At 53.2% G+C, this 15,284-nt stretch overlaps 1 protein-coding gene across 1 annotated transcript in view; it reads left to right on the top strand.

The window, feature by feature from the left end:
* The window catches only part of usp34 (ubiquitin specific peptidase 34), a 45,747-nt gene that overhangs the window by 9,019 nt on the left and 21,444 nt on the right, over positions 1–15,284 (top strand). Inside the window, exons 6-39 of the mRNA XM_081700698.1 lie at positions 12–79; positions 1,115–1,307; positions 1,640–1,701; positions 2,037–2,118; positions 2,433–2,525; positions 2,687–2,812; positions 3,065–3,194; positions 3,355–3,485; positions 3,817–4,679; positions 5,043–5,257; positions 5,344–5,459; positions 5,622–5,749; positions 5,895–5,984; positions 6,367–6,462; positions 6,570–6,652; positions 6,729–6,883; positions 7,264–7,377; positions 7,524–7,623; positions 7,795–7,954; positions 8,160–8,286; positions 8,617–8,767; positions 8,923–9,023; positions 9,834–10,028; positions 10,153–10,278; positions 10,455–10,577; positions 11,041–11,124; positions 11,302–11,388; positions 11,668–11,868; positions 12,000–12,082; positions 12,189–12,229; positions 12,323–12,447; positions 12,685–12,837; positions 13,696–13,856; positions 13,979–14,283. Of these exons, the coding sequence (XP_081556824.1) occupies positions 12–79; positions 1,115–1,307; positions 1,640–1,701; positions 2,037–2,118; positions 2,433–2,525; positions 2,687–2,812; positions 3,065–3,194; positions 3,355–3,485; positions 3,817–4,679; positions 5,043–5,257; positions 5,344–5,459; positions 5,622–5,749; positions 5,895–5,984; positions 6,367–6,462; positions 6,570–6,652; positions 6,729–6,883; positions 7,264–7,377; positions 7,524–7,623; positions 7,795–7,954; positions 8,160–8,286; positions 8,617–8,767; positions 8,923–9,023; positions 9,834–10,028; positions 10,153–10,278; positions 10,455–10,577; positions 11,041–11,124; positions 11,302–11,388; positions 11,668–11,868; positions 12,000–12,082; positions 12,189–12,229; positions 12,323–12,447; positions 12,685–12,837; positions 13,696–13,856; positions 13,979–14,283 (5,068 nt within the window). The remainder of the gene's footprint in view (positions 1–11; positions 80–1,114; positions 1,308–1,639; positions 1,702–2,036; positions 2,119–2,432; positions 2,526–2,686; positions 2,813–3,064; positions 3,195–3,354; positions 3,486–3,816; positions 4,680–5,042; positions 5,258–5,343; positions 5,460–5,621; positions 5,750–5,894; positions 5,985–6,366; positions 6,463–6,569; positions 6,653–6,728; positions 6,884–7,263; positions 7,378–7,523; positions 7,624–7,794; positions 7,955–8,159; positions 8,287–8,616; positions 8,768–8,922; positions 9,024–9,833; positions 10,029–10,152; positions 10,279–10,454; positions 10,578–11,040; positions 11,125–11,301; positions 11,389–11,667; positions 11,869–11,999; positions 12,083–12,188; positions 12,230–12,322; positions 12,448–12,684; positions 12,838–13,695; positions 13,857–13,978; positions 14,284–15,284) is intronic.

Raw genomic sequence — 15,284 nt, 5'->3', positions numbered from 1 at the left:
GCTTGTTCCAGATCAGAATATGGCTGCACATCCCGGCAGTGATGCAACACATCATCCCCTTCCGCACACACGTCATCAGGTGAGAACACCTCCCGGGGACATGCCCCCCCCCCCCCGCCCTTCAGTAACGGGCGAGAATAGCTGAGGATAGATCAGCACTGTGAGTATGTTAGAATGTGCTAGAAACCTTCCCAGGTAACTCTGAATAAATCTGTTCCTTAATCTGAGTGTGACATGTGTGTTTCCCGTGTCTGGTAAAGGTGTGTTGGCTAGGTGTGCTGAGGGGCTGCGCTTTAGGTTGTCCTGTCAGGATGTATGTGTTGGGGTGTCTTTGTTAGCTGGGTCAGGTGAGTGTGTGTATGCATGCGTGTGTGTGTGTGTGTGTGTGTTTATTGGCTTGGGTGTGGGTGGGGGGAGGTGTGTGTGTGCATTGGCTGGGTCACTTGTGTGTGGGTGTGTGTGTATGTATGTGTGTTGGCTTAGTCTGGTAAGGAAGGCCACTTACGGTTTGCTGACGCCACCGCCAAGGTTGTGCCTCTCTGCTGGGTTGCTAGGAAGAGCATCTCTCACCATGGCAACAGTCACTGTGGTTTTCCTCACATGACCCTTAGGGAGCCAGACGGCTGGCAGAAAGCAGAGAGACTGGTCGTGTGTGTGTGTGTGTGTGTGTGCGCGCGCGTGTGCTGGAGAGAGACTGAGAGAGCTCAGGCTTTTTCATGCCAGGGTGTTGGGCACGCAGTAAAATTATGTATTCAATCCCACAAAATGACTTTTGAACAGACTCAGATTTGTTACCAGTGTTCTAACTTTACACCGTGCGAGTTGAGGTGTGTCTGTCGTTTCTTTGCTCGCTCCGCCTGGACCCTTCGGACACGGACCACTCCAACCGCTCGTTTCCGCTCACTGGGAGACACGAGTCACCCTGGAGCCTGCGGGCAAAGCCCCACGTCCCCGTCTCTCTGGGACAGTTTGTCTGGGCACGTCTGCACCCCGTCTGCAGGAGAGAATCTACAGCCGGCTCAGCAGATCACGGGAAGGAGTCGAGCCAGATTATCCGACGGCATCAGAAATGCGGAAATGCTCTGTGTGTTAGCGCTCTCTCTCTCTTTTTCAGGTATCTGTGTAAGCTGTCGGACCAGGAGCTCAGGCAGAGTGCGGCGCGGAACATGGCGGACCTGATGTGGAGCACGGTGAAGGAGCCACTAGACACCGCACTGTGCTTCGACAAGGAGAGCCTGGACCTTGCCTTCAAATACTTCATGTCCCCCACGCTCACCATGAGACTGGCAGGCCTGAGCCAGATCACGGTACACACAGACGCACGCACGCGTACATGCTAGTCCTTCCCTGGTACAAAGCCAGAACTCTGTGGGAGTGAGAGACACATCCATTCAAACACACACACACACACACACACACCCTTAATTACAGTGAGGCTACCATCACTTAATCAGACCACCGAGGAAGGAAACGACACACGCACACACAGGATTATGACTCCTAGCAGTAAAACTACAGACCGATACAGTCACACGTCGAGTCCACATGTCCACACAGTCCTCCATCCCTTCGTCTCTGTCTTCCACTGTCTCCTCCACGAATGTCTGACGTGGTTTTGTTTTCCCTTGCATCTTTGCAGAACCAGCTGCACACCTTTAACGATGTCTGCAATAACGAGTCTCTGGTGTCTGACACGGAGACGTGAGTGCTCCCCCTCCCACACACACACCCCTCTCTCATGGGCTCGTGTGGGTTGCGGCGCACGTGCGGCTGTGGTCCGCCCCTGCTGTGTGCCGGCGGCCTGCGTGCTCAGCTGCTCGCATGGGACAGGGTCGGGGGAAACGCGACCCTGCACTGTGTGTGTGTGTGTGTGTGAGAGAGAGAGAGAGAGAGAGAGAGAGAGAGATGGTGAAACATGACCGTGCTCTGTGTGTGTGAGTGAGATGGTGAAACGTGACCATTCGCCGTGTGTGAAGGTGAGATGTGACCGTGTGTGTGTGAAGGTGAAACGTGACTCTGTCTGTGTCCCCTTTCAGGTCCATTGCGAAGGAGCTCGCCGATTGGCTCATCAGGAACAGTGTGGTGGAGCACATTTTCGGACCAAATTTGCACATTGAGGTCAGAGTGCTGCTTCCCCTGGAACCAGTGCCCTGAAATGTGGAGTGCATGGGAAAACATGCAGTGTGTGTGTGTGTAGGTGTGTGATTGAGGGAGGTTGCGCGTGTGTGATTGAGGGAGGTTGCGTGTGGGGCGTGCGATTTGAGGAGGGTTGGTTGGTTGCTTGTGCGTAGGGGCATGTGATTTGAGGAGGGTGGGTTGGTGTGCGTGCGCATAGGGGTGTAGTTTTGAGGAGGGTTGCATGTAGGGGGGGTGTGTGATTTTGAGGAGGGCTGGGTGTGGGTGTGGGTGTTTAACTGTCTCTTTTGTTGTAGATCATTAAGCAGTGCCAAGTGATCCTGAACTTTCTGGCTGCAGAGGGCAGACTGAGCACACAGCACATAGACTGTATATGGGCTGCAGCTCAGGTTAGACGCACGCATGCGCGCGCGCGCGCGCACACACACACACACACACTCTGCTGCTTACCTGACTGAGGCCTGCTGGGTGCCCCTGGTGCCCCCTGGGTGATGACTTAGCCCTGACAGGAAACCTGACATTTATCGTTTGTGTGTATGTGTGTCCTCAGCTGAAGCACTGTAGCCGGTACATCCATGACCTCTTCCCCTCCCTCATCAAGAACCTGGACCCAGTGCCTCTTAGACACGTCCTCAACCTAGTGTCTGGCCTCCACCCCAGCGCACACACTGAGCAGGTATGCACATGAACGCACTCAGTTTGCTACAGCCTCAGTCATAAGTCTTTCTGTACTCAGTAAACGGCACACACCGAATACTGAGAAACACGCGCCAGTTTTTCACCTGTATGGATACAGATATCGCAAATATTTCAGCCACCAATCAAAAACAAATGGCTGCTCGTTCCGTGTGTGTGTGTGTGTGTGTGTGTGTGTGTGTGTGTGTGTGTGTGTGTGTGTGTATGTATGTGCGTGCATGCTCACATGTAGACGCTGTACTTGGCGTCCATGTTGATAAAGGCGCTATGGAACAACGCACTAGCAGCTAAGGCCCAGCTCTCCAAACAGAGCTCCTTCACATCGCTTCTCAACACCAACCTGCCCATGGGCAACAAGACAGGTAGGGTGTGTGTGTGTGGCCAAACAAGTATACGTATTTTATTGACTTCATTTCCAAAAATCCATGTCAGAGACTTTCTCTCTCTGTATTAGTTCTCTCAGTATTGGGTGTTTGTTGTTGTATCTGTGTGCGATTATTTGTGGTGGTGTTTATTTCCCAGGTTCCCCGGCAGCGAGTCCAGAGAGCAGTGACAACAGTGACACGCATCACAGTGGAGGAAGTGACATGGAGATGGATGAGCCAATCATGAGCAGCGGCAAACGAGGCCAGCAGAGGCTGTCTGACACAGAGGTGAACACACAAATAACACACACAACACAGGTGAATACTCTAACACACACAGGTACACATGAAATGCACAGATAGCACCCACACAGACACACACACACACAGCACATACACGTACCTAAAAGTGCACAGTCCAAGTTGTATGTGTAGGTATATAATGATCTGATGTCATCATGCCAGTATGTATAAATATTGACGTTGCGGTTACACTGTCACACTAAACCTGTGAGGTTACGACCTCTGTCTGGCGCTCTCAGGGACAAGCCTGCGCCAGACCTCCGCCAGGTAGGTCTAACAGCTGCCTGTGTGTGTGTGTGTGTGCGCGCGCGCGCAGGAGTCCATGCAGGGAAGCTCGGACGAGACGGCCAACAGCGGCGAGGAGGAGGGGAGCAGCCGTCCCGGCAGCAGCAGTGGGCGGAGCGAGGCCTCCAGCAACGGAGCGGAGTCTAGCCGGGCCAGCCAATCGGCCGGCAGCCCCGGCAGCGAGCTCCACTCTGACGACATGGCCGACAGTGAGGCCTTAAAGGAAGAGGAGGAGGAAGAGGAAGAAGAGGAGGAGGAGGAAGACGACGAGGACGATGAGGAGGACGAGGAAGAGGAGGACGAAGAAGAGCGGCCAGCCGCCGCTGCCGAGGGCAGCCCGCGGAAGGAGGCGCGGGATTCCCGCGAGCCGCTTGCGTCCGAGTTTCGCAAACGGAAGGCCGGGGAGGCCCTCGGGGACGTCCAGGGTCCTCCGGAAAGGCCCGGAATTCCCGGGCCATCAGCCTCTGGGGCCATCGGCGCAGGTCCTGGGCCGAGCCTCCCCAAACCCAAAACCCTGCCTTTCACCCCGGAGGTGACCGTTGCCATGGTCACCCCTACCTCCTCTTCCTCCCTGCGGATCTTGGACGCCTGTTCTTCCTCCTCGGCCTGTTTGGAGGGCTCGTCCGGGGAGCGGGTCGACCCCTCCGCCCTCCCTCAATCCCACAATCCTCCACAGCCTCAGACTCAGAAAGGTCTGGGGGCGGAGATGGGTCCCTCGCACGTGGCTCCCGCTTCCCAGGAGCCACCGTGCCTTCCACGGACTGCTGACTTCCTGTCCGAAGCCATGGGCAACGAGCTGTTTGGATGTAGGCGCTTCATCAACCCCCAGCACCACCACCATCACCACCACCATCACCACCATCACCACCACCACCACCACCACCACCACGAAGGGTAAGGGGTCAGCGCCACCAGCCCTGCGTCTACTGTGATTAGGGGGTTTTATTGTAAAACTGGAATCCGTGGTTTAAGGAGGACTTGGTCTGAACGTGATGTAATATGGTTAAGCCAAACTCGGTTGCTACCTTAAGAACAGCTAGACGCTGGCGTGCTGAGTGGAATTGAATGACCTTCACCTGGTTTGACGGTATGAAGGATGGTGGGAGATGCAGGGCGCTCTGAACCAAACCTTAATCCTGACCCCATAGTCTAAATAGAATTAGCCTGTTAGATTAGGAGTCTTGGATTAGGACTCTAGGTTGTAGCTGCGCGGTTATGCATCTCTCCCTCCCTCCCTCTCTCTCTCTCTCTCTCCAGTCACATGGTGGAGGACATGCTGAGCGCGGACGATGTGAGCTGCAGCAGTTCCCAGGTCAGTGCCAAGTCGGAGAAGAACATGGCGGACTTCGACGGCGAGGAGTCTGGCTGTGAGGAGGAGCTGGTGCAGATCAACTCGCACGCGGAGCTCAGCTCCCACCTGCAGCAGCACCTGCCAAACCTGGCCACCATCTACCACGAACACCTGGTACAAGGTACTGCACGCGTGCACGCACACACAAACGTGCACGCACGTTCGCGCACCTGTGAACTCTCATCTTTGCGTGACCACCACGCTTAGGGCCGGCAGTCCATAAGCACCAGTACGCAGGCCACGCTGTGACGGACATCAACCTGGACAACGTGTGTAAGAAAGGCAACACGCTGCTGTGGGACCTGGTGCAGGACGAGGACGCGGTAAGGCCCACACCCACGATGTACGCCCCGGTACGCAGGCATGGGGACGGACGAGGGATGGGCAGATGAATGAGAAATGGAGAGAGAAGGGGAGAGGGTAAGCGAGCCTGTGGGTTTGAAGGGTGTTAATCCTCGCCACGTCTCCGTTCCTCCCTTCCTCAGATCCACCTGTCGGCGGGGCTGATCGGCGAGGCAGAGAAGCTGCTGTGTTCCCTCGTCTGCTGGTTCACCGACCGTCAGATACGCATGCGCTTCATTGAGGGCTGCCTGGACAACCTGGCCCACCACCGGTCAGGCACCGCCCACACCCCGCCTGAGCTGGATGTTACGTGTGAAATGACTGGCGTAATTCGGTTTACACAGACTGGGTTGAAGCTTGTTCGTTGACGCGGTTTATTGTGGCCTCAGGCATCACTAATTGATCCTGTTTCTCAGGTCCGTGGTGGTGTCTCTGCGTCTGCTACCCAAGCTGTTCGGAACCTTCCAGCAGTTCGGCTCCAGCTACGACACACACTGGATTACCATGTAAGAGGGGCCGTCATCCAACTGCCTTGTGCATGGCCGTAAGGGGGTGCTGTTTGCATTGATTACCAGTAGCACAAGCAAGACTGTTAGCCAGGCTAGTTTCCTTTCACTCTTAGCCATGTTTGTTTTTAGATGCGAAGCACTGGATTGTAGCTCACTCCCTCACTGTTAGCAAGCAGGAAGTTCTCCACAAGGAGGTGCTTGTTCATGAAACCTAACCTGCAAAAACTGTTCAGACATGTTCCTGAAGTGGTGAGGACGAGGGTCTTTACTGTGTGCGTGTTGATGAGGAGGATGATGGTCTTTACTGTGTGTATTTGGATGAGGATGATGATGGTCTTTACTGTGTGTGTTGATGAGGAGGATACTGTGTATACTGCAGGTGGGCAGAGAAGGAGCTGCACATGATGAAGCTGTTCTTTGAGGACCTTCTGCACTACATCCAGGAAGTGCGGGAGCAGCGTCATAAGTTCTCCCTGTGAGTCCCGTGCACCAGTTTTTGTTTATTTTTGAGGCTGACACCTAGAGATGCTGATGTGTGTGTGTGTGTGTGTGTGTGTGTGTGTGTGTGTGTGTGTGTGGCAGATATAGCCACAGTGCGGAGGTGCAGGTACGACTGCAGTTCCTCACCTGTGTGTTCTCCACGCTGGGCTCCCCGGATCACTTCAGTGAGTCTATATGAGTCCTTTAGATGTCAGTGCCACTCAGTACTCTTTAGTTGCTGAGAGCGTGTGTGTGTGTCAGGGTTGAGTCTGGAGCAGGTTGACATCTTGTGGCACTGCCTGGTGGAGGACTCTGAGTGTTACGACGATGCGCTGCACTGGTTCCTCAACCAGGTGCGCAGTAAAGATCAGCACGCCATGGGCATGGAGACCTACAAACACCTGTTCCTGGAGAAGGTACGTCCCAGCACGTCCTCGCTTCAGACCTACTGCCCCTTTAGCCATCGTTAACGCTCCTGAACGTCCTGGTTGAAACACATCAGGCCCTGGAGAGATGAACAATATGGTTTAAATATGGCACCACCATGCTTGAAGATGTTATCCTGATGATGCATGAAGTAACACAATATTTAGTTTTTCTGAACAAACGTGAGCCTGTACACCAGTGCAACATCCGCGCCAAGTCAGAAGAGACCATATGCCAGAAAAGCTCGTCGTGTTGTAATTTGTCACAGTGGCGAGAGCATTTTGTCATGTCGCCCACACCTAATGTGGTATTCCAGGTTATTAAATGCACCTTTCCCTCTCCTCTCTCCTCCACCTCCACCTGCCGTCAGATGCCGCAGCTCAAGCCGGAGACCATTAGCATGACGGGGCTCAACCTCTTCCAGCATCTCTGTAACCTGGCCCGGCTGGCCACCAGCGCCTACGACAGCAACTCCAACTGTGAGGTACAGACACGCCTTGCTTTCCATAGCCCCCCCCCCCACGTGTTGCATCGTGGGCACCTCCGCACTGGCTAATGGGGAAGGCAGACGTGAACCAAAAGTGCACAGACTATGTAATTTTTTATTTTATTTTTTTACTCTCTCTCTAGCTGTGTGGGATGGATCAGTTGTGGGGTATTGCCCTGAGAGCGCAGTCAGCAGATATCAGTCGAGCTGCCATCCAGTATATCAACTCTTACTACATCAATGGTCAGTTGTATCAAGAGTGCACACACACACACATGCACGGTCAGCTTGTTATACGCTACAAACAAGCAACCATTTATACTGATAAAATCTGTGAGCTGTCTTCACGTTTGTGTTTGTATGCTATGATGGAGATGCGGCGTGTTGACAGGTGAAGCGGGGTGTGTGTTTCAGGGAAGACGGGCCTGGAGAAGGAGCAGGAGTTCATCAGTAAGTGTATGGAGAGTCTGATGATTGCCTCGGCCAACCTGGAGAAGGAGCCGCAGTCCAGCCTCACCATCATAGAGAGGGGCTTGCTCATGCTCAAAACACACCTGGAGGCCTTCAGGCGCAGGTACGCGTGCGCACGCTCACACACACACGCTCACACACACACACACAGACGCGTGACTGAGGACTGGTCAAAGTGAGTATTGCTGGGTAAAGTATTGCAAAGTGCTGACACCATGCACCCAGAGACGAACTGTGTGTCACTCTTTGAAGATGTGTTCTGCTCTCTCTCTCTCTCTCTCTCTCTCTCTCTCTCTCTCTCTCTGCAGGTTTGCATATCATCTACGTCAGTGGCAGATTGAGGGGGCAGGAATCAGCAGTCACCTCAAAGCTCTCAGTGATAAACAGTCTCTGCCCCTCCGCATTGTGTGCCAGCCTGCTGGCCTGCCTGACAAGGTGCGTGCACACACACACATCACACACACACACACACACACACACACACACACACTCACTCACACACTCACTGGCCTGCCGGTCTGCCCGACAAGGTACACACCTTCCCACCCGTCCACCCTCACCAGCCTGTCGGCCAGTCAGACCTGCCTCCACGCGCACACACACACACACACACACACACACACACAAGCACGTCTACCACTTGCAGCTTTTAACGTGATTATTATTATTGAAACAAATAAATGGGGCTTCAGTTTTATTTTTAGAGTTTTTCAGTGCTGTAATGGCTAATATGGTGTGTGTGTGTGTGTGTGTGTGTGATGATAGATGACGATAGAGATGTACCCCAGCGATCAGGTGGCAGATTTGAGGGCAGAGGTCACACACTGGTACGAGAACCTGCAGAAGGACCAGCTCAACCAGCAGGCTCAGCTACAGGAGTTCAACCAAAACACAGCACGCCAACCAGAGTACCCAGGTACACACACACACACACACACACACACACACACACACACACACACACACACACAGATTCCAAAAGATAAAAAAGTGATGCTACAATGGTGTGTATATATCTGTGTGTGTGTGTGTGTGTGTGTGTGTGTGTGTGTGGTGTGTGCGTGCGCACAGGTGGTCTGATGGGGCCTGTGCGGATGATCTCTTCTGGTCATGAACTCACCACAGACTACGATGAGAAGACTCTACATGAGCTGGGCTTCAAAGACATGCAGGTAAACGACACGCAGCTGGAACTTGAGACGAGCCGTGCGTTCCTTAGGCTGGACGTGTGCAGGCCACGCAAGGCCGCTGCCTTTTAAACGGTCTTACTTTTAAGTGCTCTTACTTTGCAATTTCGCAATTTTGAAGGCTGCCTCGCACATCTCCTCACAAATAGCAATCCCATAATTCCGTTCGCCAAACCTTAAAAATTTGAGAAATGCGACCGAGTCGACACTCCGACCGCTCCGGCTGACAAGTGGCCGCTCAAGTGTGAGCCTGGCGTCTGTCTCGTGGCTGATATTCGCATCATCAGCCATGGTGCTTGTGGTAAACAAGCCAGGCGCCGCTCCCCACGGCTGAAGCGCCTGAATCTCGCCAGCTAGCCGCATAGGCGCAGCGGGCTACTTGCTTCCTCAGTGGTGCGTCAGTACCAGCCACCTCGCTAGCGAGCATCCGGGGTCGGCACCAGAAGGGCCGGCGGGTGGGGCTCCGCCCCTCTGCACGGAAACGGAAAGGCCGCCTAAGTTCCGGATCGAAAGCAGCTCTGGAGTCGCCTCCGGACCAATGCTTAGTCCGTGCCGCTTGTTCTCTCCACGGGTGAACCCGTCGGAAGAGCCGAAGCTACGTCCTAATAGCACTCGCTGAGAGCGCGTCTCTGACAGGGAGGACGGCCTTGGTTTGTCCTGGGCTCCGTTTCACCCAGGTTGGCCGGATTAACCAATCAGGAGGGAGCTCGCAGGCCCTATGCGTTCTACCGCGTCTTCCTCAGACCAGTTCCTCACCCTCCTCCCTTCTTCTTGTCTTCGCCCCCCCCCCAATAGATGGTGTTTGTGTCCCTGGGCGCCCCCCGGCGGGAGCGTAAGGCAGAGGGCGTCCAGCTGCCCGCCTCCTGCCTGCCCCCACCGCAGAAGGAGCACATCCCCATGCTGCTCCTGCTGCGCGAGCCGCACCTCACCACGCTCTTTGACCTGCTCGAGATGCTCGCCTGCTCCAAGGCGCCACCGCACGTTGCCCAGGTAACAAAACTCTAACGAGGGATGATTCTGTTGCATGTGGTGGTTCGGTTGGAGCGCTGGAATTGAGTTTATATTAAAGCGCGCGTGCGTGTGTGTGTGTGTGTGTGTGCATGCGTGCGTGTAGAGCGCACGGTGTGAGGATCTGCACCTGCACGCGGAGAACCTCTCTCGACGCGTGTGGGAGCTGCTCATGCTTCTGCCTACATGTCCCAGCATGCTCCAGGCCTTCCAGAACATCTCGGAAGACGCGGTCAGTCGTATGATCTTACAACTTTAGTTTAGTTAGAGGTTTTTGCCACAGACTCACGAAAATCAGCAGTTTTGTCCAGAAGAGTCCCAGTCAGCAAGTAGTGCACATCTCTCCATATATGTCCATATATCTTCTGTAATTTCTTGCTTAAGGGGAGTGTGTGTGTGTGTTTTCAGGGCTCTGATGGCCTTGGCTGGAAGGATCTGTTAAGGATAAAGTCTCCTCATAAGCTGCTGTACGCTCTAGAGATTATAGAAGCCTTGGGCAAACCAAACCGGCGAATACACAGAGAGTCAACGGTATACACACACACACACACACACACACACACACACCTGCAGAATACAGAGTGTCAACGGTGTATACGCACGCGCACACAGAGCTGTAGAATACAGTGCGTATACGGTATACACAAACGCACACACAAATCTGCAGAAAATGAAAATGGTCTCAACGGTAAACACACAGAATGCACTGTCTCAGAGATGCTCACATACACTCACGTGTGCCTGCACGGACGAGTTCACAATACACACTTACAGTGGTGTGCACAAATGCAGTACTGAGAGTGGGGGGGGCTCAGTGGTTAAGGTACCTGACTTGGTCAGAAGGTTGCTAGTTCAAGCCCCACCACTCCAAAGCTGCCACTGTTGGGCCCCTGAGCAAGGCCCTTAACCCTCATTTGCTCAAGTTGTACTCAGTCATAATTGTAATTTGCTTTGGATAAAAGCGTCAGCTAAACGCTGTAAATGTGTGTGTCAGGGGAGTTACAGTGACCTGTACCCAGACTCAGATGACTCCAGTGAAGATCAGATTGAGAACAGTAAAAACACGTGGAGCTGCAAGGTATGTCTCTCTCTCTCTCTCTCTCTCACATACACACCCACAGCCACCAATATTTTCTCACAAATGTAAATGTGTTCTTGCGTGCTCACACTCTCTAGTCTTGCTGGAGTGACTCTAGTTGTGCTGGGACACACGCGCTCTCTCTCTCTCTCTCTCTCTCTCTCTCTCTCTCTGTAGTTTGTGGCGTCCGGAGGTCTTCAGCTCCTCCTGGAGATTTTTAATTCTGCCATTCTGGAGCCCAAGGAGCAGGAGTCCTGGACTGTGGTGAGTCTCCCCCTCACACTCTGGACTGTGGTGAGTCTCCCCCTCACACTCTGGACTGTGGTGAGTCTCCCCCTCACACTCTGGACTGTGGTGAGTCTCCCCCTCACACTCTGGACTGTGGTGAGTCTCCCCCTCACACTCTGGACTGTGGTGAGTCTCCCCCTCACACGCAGGACTGTGGTAGAAATCTGTGAGAGCTTAAACTTGCTTTCTCTCTTTCTATTGAACCTCCCTCTGTGTGTGTGTGTGTGTGTGTGCGTGCGTGCGTGTGAATGGTAGTGGTTGCTGGACTGTCTGGCATGTCTGCTGAAGCTCATATGCCAGTTTGCGGTGGACCCGGCTGATCTGGACCTGGCGTACCATGACGTCTTCGCCTGGTCTGGCCTCACGGACACGCAGCGCAAGAGGGCGTGGCCTGGGAAGTCCCGCAAGGGCACCGGGGATCATGGGAAGGGCTTGCACATACCACGGCTTACCGAGGTATCTTGCCACATTAAACCATCGGCTTCCACCACAGCCAATCACTATGCGCTACTGACTGAGATTGGCCACACATCGTGTGTGTGTGTGTGTGTGTGTGTGTGTGTGTGTGTGTGTGTGTGTGTGTTTAGGTGTTCCTCAGTCTCGTCCAGGGCACCAACCTCATCCAGCGACTGATTAATGTGGCCTACACTTATGACAACCTGGCACACAGGTACACACACTCACAAACACTGAGAACACACACACATAAAAAAAAAGAAAAATACCAACAACCACAATTTGCATTTCGCTGCTATGCCGTTTCTTCTGTTTTCCAGAGTGCTGAAGGCTCAGTCAGATCACCGGTCTCGTCATGAAGGTAAGAACTCATCTCCTGACCTTAACGTCCATCCCGTGTCCCTTTTGTAGAAGTGTGCAATGATGGTGTGTATGTGTGTGTGCACGCGTGCAGTGACCCACTACTCCATGTGGTTGTTGGTGAGCTGGGCTCACTGCTGCTCCGTGGTGAAGTCCAGCCTGGCAGACAGTGACCATCTGCACGACTGGCTGAGAAAACTCACCCTGCTCATCCCTGAGGTATAACAACTAGAGAGGAGGTGGAGCAGCTCCTGCAGAGCACACACACACAGCTGGAGAACATCTGCCCTATAGAATACACACACAGCTGGAGAACATCTGCCCTATAGAATACACACACAGCTGGAGACCATCGGGGGGTTTTTTGGTGGGGGTGGGGGGTTGTAGTCATTTGAAAAGTCGACTGTTAATCATTTTTATTAACTTATCAAGCAACTCCTGTCTGCCCCCTGTTAGCCCGCGGTGAGACATGAGGCCTGCAGTGGTCTGTATAAGCTCTCTCTGTCGGGTCTGGAGGGAGGAGAGTCCATTAACAGATCCTTCCTGCTACTGGCCGCCTCCACACTGCTAAAATTCCTCCCAGACGCCCAGGCGCTCAAACCTCTTAGAGTGAGTACTCACACACACACACACCCCGTACTCACTCATGCACACCTCTCACTGGGAGTGTACAGACACACACTTCCTGCTGTTAATGTACACGTTTACACACTGCTATTCTGAGTATTCCTGAAGCTGCTAGAACTCTGAGCATCTCAGTGTTGGAGCTTTGCCCCTACTGGGGCTCAAACACCATTAGACAGCCCTCGTTAGCATCTAGCCTGCACGTGCATGTTGCAAACAGCTCGTGCACGTCTGTGTCCTAGGTGTCTTGTTGCCAGACACGTCCCCTAATGCGTGTCCGCTAATGCTGAGAGGTCCAATGGCGTGTCGGTTGCTCACAAAGGTTACCCGAGGACGACTTCAGTGGGCGCTTTGGGATGTGGCCTGCTTTCGGCAGTTGCGCTTAGCGCCTTAAGCAAATGATGCTGGTTGCCTTGGAAACTAGTACCCAGTGTCAGCACATGTATAGGAGACTGCTAGATGTCACATGTCATGAAATATGGGGAAATGGCATTTTGTATGCCGAAAATCTAAACAAGAACCACATGGTGAGAGAAGCCTCTCCAGTGTTTATGCGAAGTGCATAATGTGTACACATGCACATGTTAAAGCAAATTGCTCCTGTTGTCACATCACTACACGGCATGTAAGATCAGCACAGTGTAGTTAACACACGTAATGTACATCACAGAACAAATATATGCAGTATAGTGCAATGTGTACAATATAACAGACTCTGCAGTAGACCCACGACAATAGACACTGTATAGTAGATACTGTATAATATGCACAACACAAAACGTTGGTCGATCCTGTGTGTGTGTGTGTGTGTGTGTGTGTGTGTGTGTGTGTGTGTGTGTACAGATGGAGGACTATGAGGAGGAGGCTGTGTTGCGATCAGGCTGTAAGGAGTATTTCTGGTTGTTGTGTAAGCTCATTGATAACATCCACGTTAAAGACGCCAGTCAGACCACACTCCTCGACCTGGACGCTCTGGCCCGGCACCTGGCAGACTGCATCCGCAGGTGACGCACACTCACCTGAAGCATATGAAACGAGCATATATGCACCAAGCTCAGATATTGGTAGTAACTGAAATATTCTCCCTCCCTCTCTCACGCACGCTTTCTCTCCCCCCCCCCCCCAGCCGTGAGATTCTGGACCAGCAGGACAGCGCGGTGGAGGACGATGGCCTGACGGGCCTGCTGCGCTTGGCCACCAGCGTCCTGAAGCACAAGCCCCCGTTCAAGTTCTGCCGCGAGGGCCAGGAGTTCCTGCGGGACGTGCATGACGTGCTCTTCCTGCTGCCCAGCCTGAAGGACCGCCAGCAGCCCAAGTGCAAGAGCCAGGCCGCGCGCGGCGCCGCCTACGACCTGCTGGTGGAGATGGTGAAGGGCTCCGTGGAGAACTACAGACTGCTGCACAGCTGGGTCATGGCCCAGCACATGCAGGGTAAAGGACACACACACACACACACACACACACACACACACACACACACACACAGCGTTCAGGAGACGCGCTTTAAGTCATGCTTAGTTGTCTCCATGGAAATAATCCTTACACCAGTACATAAGGCTGGAGCCTGTTGGACACACACACGGTACATATTGTTATCTCTGGATTGTATTCATTTTTGTAGAGAAGTGAAGGAATGGTGGTTATTCTAGTGCCCTGAAGTGACTGTAGTTCAGTAGTTATTTTCCACCTTCTGTTCGTGGAGTTAGAGGCCCCCTTTCTTTTTATTTACAGAAGTAACAATATTTCTTCTCTTCTCCCTACCCTTGAATTTTGCTTGCCATCAGACTGCTTTTTCCGTGAACACAATGTGGACGGGTGGCCTGCAGAGTCACGGAGACGCCAGTCTGACGTTCCTGCTAAAGTTCACCGGCAGAACAATTTGACTGCCGTTTAAATGTTTGCGTGTTTGCGGCATTCTCACACACTCCCCGACAGGTCTCGAGGTGGCGAGTCCTGTAGATTGGAAACCTCAGATATAGATTGTTCAAGTCTGCTGCAGTCTCTGTGAAAGCAGTGAGAGACTCTGAGGTACAGACAGGCAGGTGAACTTGGGAAGGTTGTGTAAGAGTCAGACCATCTCTGGCCGACTGGAGCCAGACGAGCATGCTGAGATCAGAGGGAGTGTAGAAAATGACTCGGGTGTCATCCTGGTAGAATGCGTAGGAGAAGCCCATTTGAGGATGTTGGGCACAAAGGGAAAAGAGAAGAGGTCCAAGCACTGATACCTGAGGCACACCTGAGGCGAGCATGCTAGGGCCAGATGATGCACGTGCCCCTCTAGGTAGGACACACCCCTGCCCTGCAGAGTCAGGTGTGCCCAGACCAGAGAGAGTAGATAAAAGAATACTGTGATTAGCTTTCGAGCATGCACACAATGCAAACACACAAGTGTCTGTATGCCTGCAAACATACATGCACATATACCCTAAACA

The sequence above is a fragment of the Electrophorus electricus genome, chromosome 18 (genome assembly GCF_041902795.1).
Source record: "Electrophorus electricus isolate QZ-2024a chromosome 18, ASM4190279v1, whole genome shotgun sequence".
Lineage (NCBI taxonomy): Eukaryota > Metazoa > Chordata > Actinopteri > Gymnotiformes > Gymnotidae > Electrophorus > Electrophorus electricus.
This window is presented reverse-complemented; position numbering and strand designations above follow the sequence as displayed.